We start from the raw sequence: 14,812 nt of genomic DNA on the forward strand, positions 1-14,812 counted from the left end.
CTCTAGAGGCCAAGTCCAACTTATAATGAGAAATGAAGGTATGGGGAGAAGCCCAAGTAGCTGCAGAACAAATCGAATCAATAGGCAGCCTATCTTGGTAAGCTATAGAAGTGTCTAAAGCCCTAGTTGAATGAGCCCTGGGTTTGGATGGCAACCGTTGATGTCTTATCTCATACACTAGGGTAATCAACGAAGTAAGCCATCTAGAGAGAGACACTTTAGAAACTGGAAGGCCCATTCTACCTTCTGCATAAGAAACAAACAGCTGATCAGATTTCCTGAAATGTTTGGTCCTGTCTAAATAGTACCCAAGTTGGCGATGAATATCTAAACAGTGTAACTTTTGTTCTGACTTGTTAGAATAATTTGGGAAGAAAACAGGAAGCTCAATGGTTTGATTCAAATTTGCCAGTGAAGCTACTTTGGGCAAAAAGGACGGGTTAGTACGCAAGGACACCCTGTCCTTATGAAATACCAGATAAGGGGGTCGACTACACAGAGCATGGAGTTCAGAGACTCTTCTAGCTGAGGTGATAGCTACTAAAGAGAGTGTCTTCCAAGAAAGTAACTTTATAGAACATGAAGCCGCAGGTTCAAAGGGGGAAAGAATTAAGGATGCCAGAATCAAGTTGAGATCCCATTGGGGAGGAGGATCTCTGATGGGTGGTTTGAGGAGAAAAACTCCCTTTAAAAAAGCTTTGCAGAGTTTGAGAGACATAATGGAGGACTCTGAGACTCCAACATGAAAGTTCGATATTACTGCCAATTGAACTCTAATGGTAGATGGGGACGAACCTGAGTGGAAAAGTTCAGCTAGAAAGTCTAGAACTGTTTGAATAGACGCAGTAAAAGGATCTATATTCTTTGACTGCGCCCAATAGGAAAAACGTTTCCACTTGCTATGATAAATCTTCCGAGTGGAAGATTTATGAGAGGCTATCAAGATATCTCTAATTGGGTGAGATATCAAAGGAAGCCTGGCTAAAGTCGGAATTGGAGGAACCACGCTGTGAGGTTCAGAGAGGGGAGGGAGTGGTGCAACTGACCCGACTGATGGGTCAAGAGGTCTGGAACTGGGTCCAGATGCCAAGGTTGTTCCAACAGATAACGGTGGAGAAAAGGGAACCAAACCTGTCGAGGCCAGTAAGGGGCAATGAGGATCATGGAAGCTTCCTGAGCGATGGCTTTCTGTATCAGTTGGGATATCAGTGGGAAGGGCATACAGAAGTCCCCGAGGCCAAACGTGCACTAGAGTGTCTCTGCTGGGGTGGCCTGGTTGGGGAAAGAGGGTGAAAAAATCGTCGCACTTGCTTGTTTTGGGGAGTAGCGAAAAGGTCGCAGCAAGGCCTGCCCCACTTTCGAAAAACTTTCTCCAACACTGAATTGTTCAGAGACCACTCGTGAGGCATGAGAATAGCTCTGCTCAATTTGTCTGCAATCACATTGGACTTCCCGGGGATGTGCGTTGCTAACAGAAACCGCCGAGAAGAAATCGCCCATTGCCACAGTCTGAGTGCCTCTCGACATAGGGGGTAAGATCTGGTTCCGCCTTGTTTGTTGATGTACCACACTACAGACATGTTGTCTGTCTGAACTGCTATAGTTCCCTTGGGAAGAGAGTCTTGTAGGGCTTGCAACGCTAGAAGCACTGCTCTCATCTCTAGGACGTTTATGTGCAAGTGGCACTCAAATGGTTGCCACATGCCCTGGACTGTCCTGCCCTGGAAATGCCCCCCCACCCGATCAGGGAGGCGTCCGTTGTCACTGTAGCAACCGGAGGGGCAGGGACGAAAGGTCTCCCTAGGAAGAGCTGAGATGTGATCCACCAAGAGAGATGATTCTTACACGCTTGAGTTATCCGAATAGGATGGGACATTGGAAGACTTTGGTAAGACCATTGTGTGAAGAGCATCCACATTAAAATTCTCATATGGAAGCGAGCTAATGGTAGGAGAGGAATGGCCGCCACCATAATCCCTAAGACTTTCAGGATCAGTCTGGCTTTGACTTTGTTGCTCTGCAAGACAAGAAAGACGTTTCTGTGTATGTCTGCTATCCTCTGCTCTGTGAGTCTGGCTGACATATTGACTGTGTCTAGATTTGCGCCTATGAAGGTAATAACACGACAAGGCGACAAGACAGACTTTTCGTAGTTTATTGAAATGCCTAGTGCCTGACATGTGTGAAAAGTGTAGTCTCTGGCGAGAAGTAAAAGATGCTTGGTGGGGGCTGTAAGGAGCCAGTCGTCTAAATAAGGAAACACCTGGAATCCTTGTCGTCTCAGATGAGAGGCTACCACTGCCATGCATTTGGTAAACACTCGGGGGGCTGCAGTGAGACCAAAGGGCAGGGCTCTGAATTGAAAATGACTGGTTCCCAGCCTGAAGCGGAGAAACCTCCTGGAGCGGACTCATTTTGTTGTGATAGTACGCATCCTGGAGATCTATCGAGCACATCCAGTTGTCCCACCCCAAAAGGGGAAGAATGGACTGCAGCGTGACCATCCGGAACTTTGTTTTCTTGACAAACTTGTTCAAGTTGCTGAGATCCAGAATGGGTCTCCAGTCCCTTGTTTTCTTTGGAACCAAAAAGAATTTGGAGTAGATTCCGGATCCTACTTGGTCTGCTGGAACTGGTTGAATGGCTCTTTTTGCGAGCAGCCTTGAAATTTCTAATGCTGCTTGCTCCCTTTGACTGGGTGGAACGTCTGGAAGGGATTTTTTGGATTGCTTTGGAATGAAAAGGAAAGGGATTCTGTAGCCTTCGGAAATGATAGACTGTACCCACTTGTCTTGAGTTAGGGATAGCCAGGCTTTTGGGTACAGTGACAAACTTCCCCCGACTGCCTCCGAAGGTGGACAGTTGGGCAACACCTCAGGGATGCTGAAAGGGCTTGTCGGAAAAGGATTCTCGACTGCCCTGATTCTGCGGGCCCCCTCTGCCTCTGGGACGGCGTCTACCATTGTTGTTCCCCCCTCTGCCTCTAGAGGGGAATAGACTCTGTGCGTCAGGCAAATCTCCTTGAGATTATTTGCGGAACCACATCTTTCCCCCCCTTCTGACCTTTGGGGTAAGGTCTAGAAGGAGTAGAAAAACGGACTCCGACGGCAGAAAGAGTCTTGCCATCAGTTTCACACCTAGTCAGGGTTTCCTTCACTTGAGGACCAAAGAGGGATGATCCATCAAAGGGGTAGTTAGTGAAAGACGCCTTGAAAGGGTCCGCAAAGTTGCATAGCCACATCCAGGCGTGCCTACGCAAGGCTACACCTGTACCTGCCGCTCTACTTGCTCCATCCGCCGCATATGAAAGGAGGCGCATGGAGGAGTTGGTTATAGAATTAAGGGTTGCCAGCTGAGAGTTCATTCTATCCTGAAAACCCGCAGCTGTTGGGTCCTTCAACAATTCACTCGCTTCCCTAAGTAAATCCCTCTGAAGACGAGTAAAATGACACAGGTAATTCAGCGATCTCATAGTAAAGGTCGCTGACGAGAACATCCGCTTCCCGTAACTGTCCATCGACCTAGACTCATTGTTAGGAGGATAAACAGGCACCGAAGGATCAGCTAACTCCTTCTTGGTGGCCGCAGCCACCACCATAGCATCAACAGAGACACCTTTGGTCAGAAATTCTTTATCCTTGGGGGCCGTGATGAATTTTGATGGTCTCCTGGGGGTGGGTTCCACTGAATCAGGAGCCGCCCAAGCCTTCTTTGCCACCACTTGCATAAGGGGGTCAAAGGGAGGGGACACCCAGGAGGTGGAAGGGCGAGAGCCAAACGCCTCAAGATACACTGATTCATCCTCTGAAGGGTTGAGGGCTGGCCAATTCCCCCTCTGTTTTAAGATTTCAAGGATGTCTGCAAAGGAGACATCTTCAGAGGGGGAACGAGGGGAACCTTCAGAATCCTCTAAATCAGTGTCAGAGGTGACAGACTCAGGGGAGTCAATGTGCTTCCTCTTGCACTGCCTCTTCCTAGGGGGCTCTCCTACAGGGTCAGGAGAGGCCTCGGAAGAGGAGGAGATCCCCACAGGGGAAACTTGAGGAGCTGGCTCTCTACGGTCGGGGATGAGAGAGTGAGTAGAAATCACTGGAGGCACCATAGGGGGAGGGGCAGAAGGAACAGACTGTGGAGTTGAACCTGGTTCTAACATGCTCCTCATGACCTCGAAGGCACCCCTGTCAGGCAGAGCCGGAGGTCTCAGTTTCAAAAAACTGGAAACCTCCCCCGGCACCGACAGTGATGGCTCAGAGGCCGATGTCGGAGCCGAACTCACCAGTGCCGAAGCACCGAGAGTGAGAGCGGGGTCAGACAAGGGTCCGATGCCACTCGCCCCCTCGGAGCCGAGGGAAGTCCGGCGCCGAGATTCTTCCAAGGAAGACATCGGAGCAGACGACGGAACCGAAGACAAAGGTATCGGTTCCGACGCCACCACAGTCTCGGGTCCGAGCCGCCCCGGCTCCGAACTCAAAAGAGTCAGAGGAGGAATATTTTGAGTGATAGGAATAGGTCTCGACTGTTGAGTCGGACTTTGAAGCATCTGGGCTAATGCCTCAGACTTAAGAAGTCGACTCACTACTCTCTGAAGGTCATGGTCCGATAACCTGGAAGACCTAGAAGAGTGGGATCTATGGGATCTATGGCTCCGTTCAGACAGCAAGGGTGATGCTGGAGCCGAATGAACGGAGCCGATAGATGGAGATCGGGAACTTTTTCTAGATGTCGGTTCCGATAAAATAATCGGAGCCGACAGAGTTATGTCTTCCTCAGCTCCGTCCGGAGCAGAGGACATCGTAGGGGCTTGTATTCGAGATTCATTGGCTCCGGCCGGAGCCGATGTTCGAATAGCCTTAGAGCCTCCAGAAGACTGCTCAGAGGCTGGAGCCGAAGGTCTGGAAGGCTTAGAGGGTTTCCCCGAAGACTGAGTCGAGGGACCCTCAGGCTTAAGTAAGCCCCTTAAGATAAGTTTATTTTTCCGCTCCTGCAGGACTCTAGGGCTGAAGCCATGGCAAACAGCACATGAATCCTGCAGGCGCAAAGGTCCCAGGCAGTACACACAAGAAGTGTGACCGTCTGTCAGAGACATCTTCTGACAGCACGAGTCACACTTCTTAAAGCCGGAGACCTTTGATTCCTTAGACATATCTAAGGGAAAAGTGTAACCACCCAAACACACACACACACCGATTACACTTAGGAATAAAATAAAACTAATTTAAATTAATTATAAGCCACTAGAAATAAAAATCCCTACAAAGACACAGTCACTCACTATAGGAAGGGAGGGACTGGGCCTAGGGCCCGAGGGAAAATATTCTAAAGATTTTGTGGAAAAAAGGGGGGGAAAGTTAATGGGAATGGGATAGATTACTTCAAAAATTAACTATTTAGAAAAAACTAACTTTAAAAGGGGGAAAAAGGCTAAGAAAACTAGTTTCTTTACCAAAACTAACCTGAGCCGGTAGGAACACACCTCGATCGCTGTAGCGGCAAACGAGATCTGAGGAGTTACCACCTAGCATTGTGGGATATACGGGAGCCTCGAGCCGGTGGAACTAGCTCTCGAGCTTTTAGAGTGGCCGAGTCGGAGCAGAGGATCGGCTCCGAACCCATCCAGCAAGAATGAAGGCGAGATTGACAACTTAACATTATATATTTTTTTACACCATTAAATATATCTATTCATACTCATATACAAATATAAGTTGAAATTCACCAGCGAGTCGAGTGCCAAAAAAACCCGGTCCCAAAACAATATAATTGCATTATATTAGTCAACATAAGCGTTCAGCGGTTATAGCATTTCTTCTATGCAGTGTGAATCACTAAATTCAGCCCTACTTCTAGATCAGAGCCCTGCTTGTAAAAAAAAAAAAATAAATAAATAATCTGATCTGGGGGGAATAAATACCATTGTTTTTCTCACAATGAAGGCAAATAACTTGTACAAAAGCAACCTTAAAAACAATTCAGTAGAAAATGCTGTTTAATAAAAAGTAATGTGGTGAAAAAGAAAAATGCCTCAAAGACGCTATGCAGTATTTCAGTAAAAATGTTTAATAAACATTCCTCCCTTCCCCAAGTAAGTTCCTCACTTCTGAAAAGTTAAGAGGTACAGAAAATGTAAAACAAAATGTGTGGCTTTTAACAACTGGGCCTAGCTGACAAACAGTATCTAATAAAGTTTATGTTGTAAACTAATCCACAAGTAGAATACTGTAATCTTACTATTCAATTTCAGTTGGTGCCATTTTATAAAAAAAATGTTTGTAAGAAATACACATTCTATCACCAGCACTGCAAACCATTAAAACATTATATAATGAATTGTAATTAAAAATGGTAAACATTTTCGCATTACTTTAAGCATTCTCCTGTGAACACTGAAGCATGCAAACCTCTATCATCCTACAGTACACTTTCCAGTAACTGCTTTCCTCACTTGCTGGAAGGATACACACTTGGTGTGTCATATTCAGCACTTATTTGCACTGTAACTGTAGAATTCCAGGGAAGGGTGCTACAATTATTAGGATGTTTAGCATTCCACAAATTAATGGAAATGTGCCTTTTGACTCGATGGTAACACACTACTTATTTCACGCAATGACAAAGACCACTGTTAGAGATTAATAAGTACAATAATATGCTGAAAGAAACTCAGTAGGATCTTTGGCTTACTGCAGGGTTGGCAGTCCAATACATGTTTAACTGTAATGGCTGATTAACTTTAAGTAAAGGATTTAACTCTTTTGGATAGAAAAGGCACAGAAAGCACAAAATGTGTTTGCCCACTCTATTTGCATATAACTTTAACCACACGGTGCACAACTAAAAAAAATGCAGATTTTTCTTGAAAAATGTCAGCAGTAGTATGCCTGTTTGCAATGCAGGGAAAGGGATACAAAATGGTACAATGTTGACCCAGGCTCTACAGAGATTCCAACAATAACAATGGATTGATGATGATGATCCCCAGACTGAGCACTTGAGGTACACAGTGAAATAAATAGTGTCAAAGTTAAATGAAAGTAAATACATTTTGTACTTAAAACAGTTTCTTTGCACCCAGCTGCTAAATTCACAAATGATTACCATCAGTGGATGGCTCCCCTGCCAGAACAGGAACAGCTGTACAGGGGAGTTTCCTAGGAACAATAGTCTTGAGAGTTGATATGTGAAATGTACAAACCTCTGGCTTGCGGATGACCTCGAGATTGCACAAAGCACACAGACGTGACACAAAGATGAAAGATTCTCAAAAAAAGGAAATGGCACTGTGAATTTCACAGTGTATGTAGTAGTACTAGCGAGACAGCAGAGATTCCTACAGGAAAATGTCAAAGTCCATGCATAAACTGGGTGAGAACTAATGCAGGACTTGGGCTGAATACCACAGGGCAGTGATATTTTGAATCATGAAAGCACAAGCCAAATTCAGTAGAATTCTTTAAGAGTAGGTGGCTGAAGGGTACATGGACTGAGGAGGACAAGAGAATTAAACACATGACAATTAAGAAAGAACTTGCACATAAATGATAAACCTGGATACATTTTAGTACTCAAAACTAGACTGCATCAAACAAATGACCTATTACAATCCCACAAATCTTCCATCATCACAGTAATACCAGATGAAATTCCTTACTTAAGTGCTAATCCTTGGGATGGAGGTGTATGTCCTACGCTAACTGAAAGGAAAACCTCTACTGTGGAACTAACTCAGATTTTCTTGGTCAGTACTTCACTTTTTTTTTCCCCTTTTCATAGTCCTCCTTGCTGAGGCGATATCCCCAGTGCTGAAGTGTCTGGCGAACCACTGGACTAACAGCTGGATTATCAAAGTCACACCCAGAGTGAACTATCTTTGTGATCAGGTTCCTTCTCCAACGACCACGGAATCCTGTGCAACGATCCCAACGCCCAATCTGTCGCTCATCATCAGGGGAGCGACGTCCTTGGTAAAACCTGAAAAAAAGTATCAATAAATATTTTGATCAGCAAGTTAACTTTCAAATAATGAGTCCAATATCATTCATCAAAACTGATCTACCCTGGTGGTTGTGTGGATGTGTTCCATCAATGACTGCCAGTTTATGTAAGTCAGTTCATTAATATTGCATCTTACTAAGTGGGAAAAAGCATAGCCCCCACAATGGTAACTGTAGGGGGATGAAACCCCCCTACACAAATGTTTTAGTAGTGCAACACCAAATTGTTATAGTCAACATTGTTTCACTTGGCGCAAGATTATGTTTCAGGCAGGACTTGCAATTTTGGGTCTTGCACTTGTGATAAGGAACCCTTGCAACCAGGACAGTAAATATCCAGTCTGAATGAAACTTCAGTTGAATTTTTAGATCCAAGTCCTATTACTGATCCAAGTCCTATTACTGTTCAGTCCTACAACTAAGTTCATATGACCTCTAAAAGTACAATTGTGTGCACTTGCCATAAATGTAGATGTTAGATTGCATTCACTGTTGCAGTCATCACATTTGGGTTATCCCTGCCAGGGTAGCCCTCAGTCAGCCCAAATACCAGAGTCTTAGTATTTCTGTGTCGGTTGCTATCGCTCCAGGACTGACGTCAGGTCGTCAGTGGTATAAAAAAGTACAGTTGTGTACACTTACCATAAATGTAGATGTTAGAGTGTATTGACTGTTGCAGTCATAGTTGGGTAATCTGCTGGCCGGTTGCCCTCAGTTGGCCTGATTAACAAAGTCTTGGGTCCTGCGTAAGTTGCTGTCCCCTCTTCCATGATGTCAGGTCATCAGGGGTATAAAACATGCAGCTGACGCCATATCAATTTTTCTTGCCCCAGATGTCAGGTGCCCCCCTAATGGGGAGCAAATAAACATAAAAACAGAGGTATACCTCCAACAAAAAACAAATACACCAAAAAGGCTTTTACGCATAGTAAAGGAAAGTAGAGGTACAGCCAGAAAAAAGTTAGGGGGCTGGAGGGAGGGTAACCAGGACTGCAACAGTGAATACACTAACATCTACAAGTGTACACAACTGTACTATGTTCTTCGTGTTTCACTGTTGCAGTCATTACATTTGGGTAGATTCCCAAAGCTATGGTTGGGAGGAGGAGTTTATACAGCATTAGGGCCAACTAAAAGGCCCTGCAAGACAGCAGTGGCAAAGCCAGCTCTGGATTTAGAGAAAATTGGTAAATGATAATGCTTGGTGAAAGTATGTACAGAGCTCTAGGTAGCAGCTTCTAGGATGTCCCTGGTAGGAACACCTCTGAGGAAGGCTGCAGATGTAGCTGCAGCCCTGGTGGAGTGAGATCTGATCCCCTGGGGGATAGGTTTTCCATGGTGCTTATAGCAGAAATGAATGCAATGGCTTATCCATTTATAAATGGTTTTGAAATAACCTTCCCCTCTGCTCCTGCAGCAAATGCTACCAGCAGTTCAGATTTTCTTCGAGGTTTAGTCCTGTCCAAGTAGAATCTAAGTTGTCTGGGCACATCCAAGGAATGCAGAATCTGTTCCCCTTTGTTCTGTGGATTGGGAAAGAAGGTTGGCAAATGGACTGATTAAGAGCCACACTGGAAACCACCATGGGCATGAAAGATGGATTGGTCCTGAGAGATACCCTGTCCGCATGAAAGATGATGAAAGTCTCCAGTGCCATAAGGGCCTATAATTCAGAAATCCTTCTATCCGAAGTGATTGCTAAAAGGAAGGCTGTTTTCCAAAAAAGAAATTTTAAGTCTGCAGTAGCAGCTGGCTCGAAAGGAGGTAGAGTGAGTTTCTCCAAAACAAAGTTAAGGTCCCAGGCAGGGGCTGGAACTCTCCTGGGTGGTCTCAAGTTTTTTGACCCTCTGAGATACTGCTTGAGCAGAGGATGAGAGAAGAGGGGAGGTTCTGTGTTATAATGAGCTGAAATAGCCGAGGCGTGGATTTTAACAGACGAAAACGACAGGCCCTTGTGAAGCATCTCAGTTAAGTATTGCAAAATCTGAGGTAAATTGGGCGCTGTTGTGCTCATCCCTTAAGATTGGTTCCAGGCACAGAATCTTTTCCATTTGTCAGCATAAGATTTTCTAGTACTAGGTCTCCTTGCCTCCAAGATGACATCCATCATAGGTTTGCTGAGGGATATGGGTGAATTTAAGTGATTAGCCAGGCTGCAAGGTTCAATGTTGGAAGCTGAGGGTGCAGAATTTGGTTCTCCTGCTGAGACAGCAGGGAAAGGGTCTGAGGCAGGTGCCATGGAGATAATTGCGAGACATTGCGCCGGAGGGGGTACCAGTGTTGGCACAGCCAGTTTGGAGCAATCAGGATCATCCTTGGTTTGTCCTGTTTGACTTTTAGTAGAACTTTGGAGAGCAGAGGCAGTGGGGGGGGGTGTAGACTGATAGGTTTTTCTAGCTGAAGGACAGAGTATCCACTTTGCAGGCTTGTTTGTGAGGAGTCCTTGTGCAAAACTTGTCCAACTGGTAAGCTCTAGGGGGAGGCAAATAGATCTATGTCTGGGCTCCCCCATTCGCTTGTCAACATGTTGAAAATCCTTGGTTGCAGTTTCCACTCGTGTGGGTCCATGAGGTTTCTGCTTAGTCCGTCTGCCAGTGTATTCAATTTTCCTGGCAGGAATCGAGCTTGTAGATGCACTTGGTAGATCAAGGCTGTGTTCCACAATGCCATGGCTAGTCTGCAGAGGGGGTAGGAATGTGTACCCCCCTGCTTGTTTATGTACCACAAAACCGTGGTGTTGTCCGTCTTTACCATGAGTTGCCCTGAAGAATGTAGTCCTTGAAGGCTGTCAGAGCATTCTGTACAGTTAACATTTCTTTTTGATTGATATGTAGGTGCATTTGATTTGGGTTCCATTTGCCCTGAATGCACTTCCCTGCCATGTGAGCCCCCCAAGCATAGTCTGATGCATCTGCAGTTAGGGTTTGAGCGGCACGGGGTAGTGTGAATGGTAGTCCCTTGTTCTGGTGGCAGGCCTCTGCCCATCATTTGAATTCCAGGTGTAGGCAAGGTATGATAGGAATCGTTTCCATGCTGCGACAATGTTGACTCCATAGACTTTTTAGATAACACTGTAGTTTCCTCATATGTAGTCTTGCATATGGAATTAGAAGAATGCAGGAGGCCATGAACCACAAGGCTTGCAGTATTTGTTTTGCAGATACAAGGGTTTTTGTGGCCACTTGTTTGAAGTTACCAAATGAATACAACTGCCCAGATGGCTTTCCTCATGGCAGAAAAGCAAATTCAAGCTTGCACCCAGGAATGTAATCTGTTGGCAGGGTACCAGTTGTGATTTCTTTTCATTTATGGTGTACCCCAGACAAGTTAGAACCCTTTTTACAAAAGCCAAATGATTTAAAAGTATGCCCTGGTTTTCTATCTGAATTAGACAATCATCCAGGTATGGATATATTTGAATATTTATTTGGCTGCAAAATGCAATAACTGGAGCCAGGCACTTTGTGAATACCCTGGGCGCAGCAGACAAGCCAAAGGGCAGTGCAGAGAAAGTACAGTTTTGTACCTACCATAAATGTAGATGTTCGAGTGCTAATACAGCTGCAGTCATAACAGATGGGTTATCCTGCCGTCAGGCGGGTCCTCGGTCGGCCGAAATCCAAAGTCTAGGTCCGGCGTCGGTTGTCGTCGCTTCTTCCCTGACGTCAGTGCGGCAGGGGTATAAAAGAGCCAGCCGACACAATCTTCTTCAATTTTTCTTGCCCCAGATGTCAGGTGCCCCCAGAAGGAAGGCAAAACATAAACTTATGTAATCATGCAATATAGAATAATCAAAAAAACAGTAGTTTGCAAGCAAATACACCATAAAAGAATACCTCAAATAGGTTGTATGAGAAGGTGTTTGCCACAAGGCCTGTCCTAAGAGGGGATGGAGGGAGGGAAACCTGGATAGAATAATCAAAAAACAGTAGTTTGCAAGCAAATACAACATAAAAGAATACCCCAAATAGGTTGTATGAGAAGGTGTTTGCCACAAGGCCTGTCCTAAGAGGGGATGGAGGGAGGGAAACCTGGATTGCAGCTGTATGAGCACTCTAACATCTACATTTATGGTAGGTACAAAACTGTACTATGTTCATCGTGCATACAGCTGCAGTCATAACAGATGGGTAGAATCCCAAAGCTAAGTAAGGGTGGCAGGCACTAAGTTGAAAGTACAGTTTTGTACCTACCATAAATGTAGATGTTAGAGTGCTAATACAGCTGCAGTCATAACAGATGGGTTATTCCTGCCGTCAGGCGGGCCCTCGGTCGGCCGAATTCCAAAGTCTAGGTCCGGCGTCGGTTGTCGTCGCTTCTTCCCTGACGTCAGTGCGGCAGGGGTATAAAAGAACCAGCCGACGCCATCTTCTTCAGTTTTTCTTGCCCCAGATGTCAGGTGCCCCCAGAAGGAAGGCAAAACATAAACTTATGTAATAATGGAATGTAAAATAATCAAAAAACAGTAGTTTACAAGCAAATACACCATAAAAGAATACCCCAATCAGGTTGTATGAGAAGGTGTTTGTCATGAGGCCTGTCCCGAGAGGGGATGGAGGGAGGGAAACCTGGACTGCAGCTGTATTAGCACTCTAACATCTACATTTATGGTAGGTACAAAACTGTACTATGTTCATCGTGCATACAGCTGCAGTCATAACAGATGGGTAGAATCCCAAAGCTAAAAAGGGGTGGCAGGCACTAAGTGGAACTAGGAGGAGCAAGGATGCCCTGCAAGACTGCTGTGGCAAAGCCCGCTCCAGATTTATAGTAAAGTGGAAGGTGATAGTGCTTGGAGAAAGTGTGCACAGAACTCCAAGTGGCTGCTTCCAAAATGTCCTTGGTAGGAACCCCCCTGAGGAAAGCTGCAGAGGTAGCTGTGGCCCTTGTGGAGTGGGATCTGATGCTTGAAGGCAGTTTTTCCATGAAATGAGTAACAAAAGCGTATGCAGTGGGCTATCCATTTTGAGATTGTCTGTTTGGAGATCGCCTTTCCTTGAGCACCTGTAGCATAGGACACAGAGTTGATCGGATTTTCTGAAAGGCTTTGTCCTGTCCAAATAATAACAAAGTTGTCTGCGAATGTCCAAGGAATGTAGTAGTCTTTCCCCTTTGTATTGTGGGTTAGGATAAAAGGTAGGCAAGTGGATAGTCTGATTCAAGCCTACACTGGATACTACCTTTGGCATAAAGGAAGGGTTGGTTCGTAAGGAAACTCTGTCCTGATGGAAAATGATGAAAGGTTGCACAGCCATGAGGGCCTGTAGTTCCGAAACCCTGCGTGCTGAGGTGATAGCCAGAAGGAAGGCTGCTTTCCATGACAAATATTGCAGTTCTGTTGAAGCAGCTGGCTCAAACGGAGGCAGGGTCAGTTTTTCCAAAATGAAGTTGAGGTCCCAAGCAGGTACTGGTAGTTTCCTTGGGGGTTTTATATTCTTAGCCCCTCTGAGGAACTGTCTTAAGAGAGGATGAGAGAATAAAGGAGGATCTGTGTTATATTGTGCAGAAATGGCTGAAGCATGGATCTTGATGGAGGAGAAGGAAAGTCCACTGTTTAACATCTCAGCTAGGTACTGTAATATTTGAGGTAAATTTATTACCCAAGGATTCTGGCCCTTTTTCTGATTCCAGGCACAAAACCATTTCCATTTGGTGGAGTAGGCTTTTCTAGTAGGTCTTCTGGCCTCCAAGATGACATCCTGCACCTCCTTGGAGAGGAGGGTCTGTTGGGAAATTAAGGGATTCTCCACGCGGCTAGATTGAGGGTTTTCAGCTGACTGTGAAGAGTTTTGAAGTTGTGCTGGGACAACAGAAGAGGCACTAGAGGCAGGATCCATGGTGGGGAATGCATCAGGCTCTTCAGGAGTGGATACCAGTGTTGTCTTGGCCAGTCTGGAGCAATGAGAATCATGTTTGGCCTCTCTGCTCTGGCTTTTAATAGAACTTTGGGCAGCAGAGGAAGAGGTGGAAAGGCACAGACTGTCAATGTTGTCCAATTGAAAGAAAGTGCGTCCACTTTCCAGGCCTGTGGATGATAGGTCCTTGAGCAAAAGTTTTTCAGTTGGTAATTTCTGTGGGTAGCAAAGAGATCTATGTCTGGCTGTCCCCATGCCTGAGTTAACTTTGCGAAAACTTGAGGATGCAACTTCCATTCATGTGGATCTGTCATATTTCTGCTTAGGCTGTCTCTGCCAGTGTGTTTTCCTTCCCTGGCAGGAATTGTGCTTGAAGTTGGATTTGCAATTCCAGAGCCGTGTTCCAAAGGGACATGGCTAGTCTGCACAGGGGGTATGAATGAGTTCCTCCCTGTTTATGTACCACATCACTGTGGTGTTGTCTGTCCTTATCGATAGCTGGCCTGAATGCAGTAGGTCCTTGAAGGCCATAATAGCATTTTGTACTGCTAGCATTTCCTTTTGATTGATGTGTAGGTGCTTCTCTTTTTGGGACCATTTTCTCCGAATGCACTGATCTGTTATGTGCGCCCCCCAGGCATAGTCCGAAACGTCTGCTGTGATGATTTGATTTGCTTGAGGCATGCAGAAGGGGAGACCTATGTTTCTTTGGCATGCTTGAGCCCACCACAGAAATTCCCTTTGAAGACATGGAATGAGTGGTATAATTGTTTCCAAACTGTGGCTGTGTTGAGACCATAAGTTTTTTAGGTACCATTGAAGTTTCCTCATATGCAGCTTTGCACATAGGATCAGCAGGATGCAAGATGCCATGAATCCCAGAGCCTGCAGGACTTTCCTTGCAGTCAGCCTGGTGAAGGTTGCCATTTTGCTGAAGTATTGAGATAGTTGCCCTTGCTTCTCTGG

The 14,812-nt window shown here is 45.4% G+C and overlaps 1 protein-coding gene across 2 annotated transcripts in view; it reads right to left on the reverse strand.

Moving 5' to 3' along the window:
* Positions 1-6,036: 6,036 nt before the first annotated feature.
* LOC122789416 overlaps positions 6,037-14,812 on the reverse strand; it is a 1,105,687-nt gene continuing 1,096,911 nt past the window's right edge. For both annotated transcript variants that reach the window (XM_044056854.1, XM_044056855.1), the window contains exon 6: positions 6,037-7,968. In XM_044056854.1, coding sequence (XP_043912789.1) covers positions 7,737-7,968 — 232 coding nt within the window. In that variant the 3' untranslated portion in view covers positions 6,037-7,736. The remainder of the gene's footprint in view (positions 7,969-14,812) is intronic.

The sequence above is a fragment of the Protopterus annectens genome, chromosome 14.part0 (genome assembly GCF_019279795.1).
Source record: "Protopterus annectens isolate FY-2018-M chromosome 14.part0, PAN1.0, whole genome shotgun sequence".
NCBI lineage: Eukaryota > Metazoa > Chordata > Ceratodontiformes > Protopteridae > Protopterus > Protopterus annectens.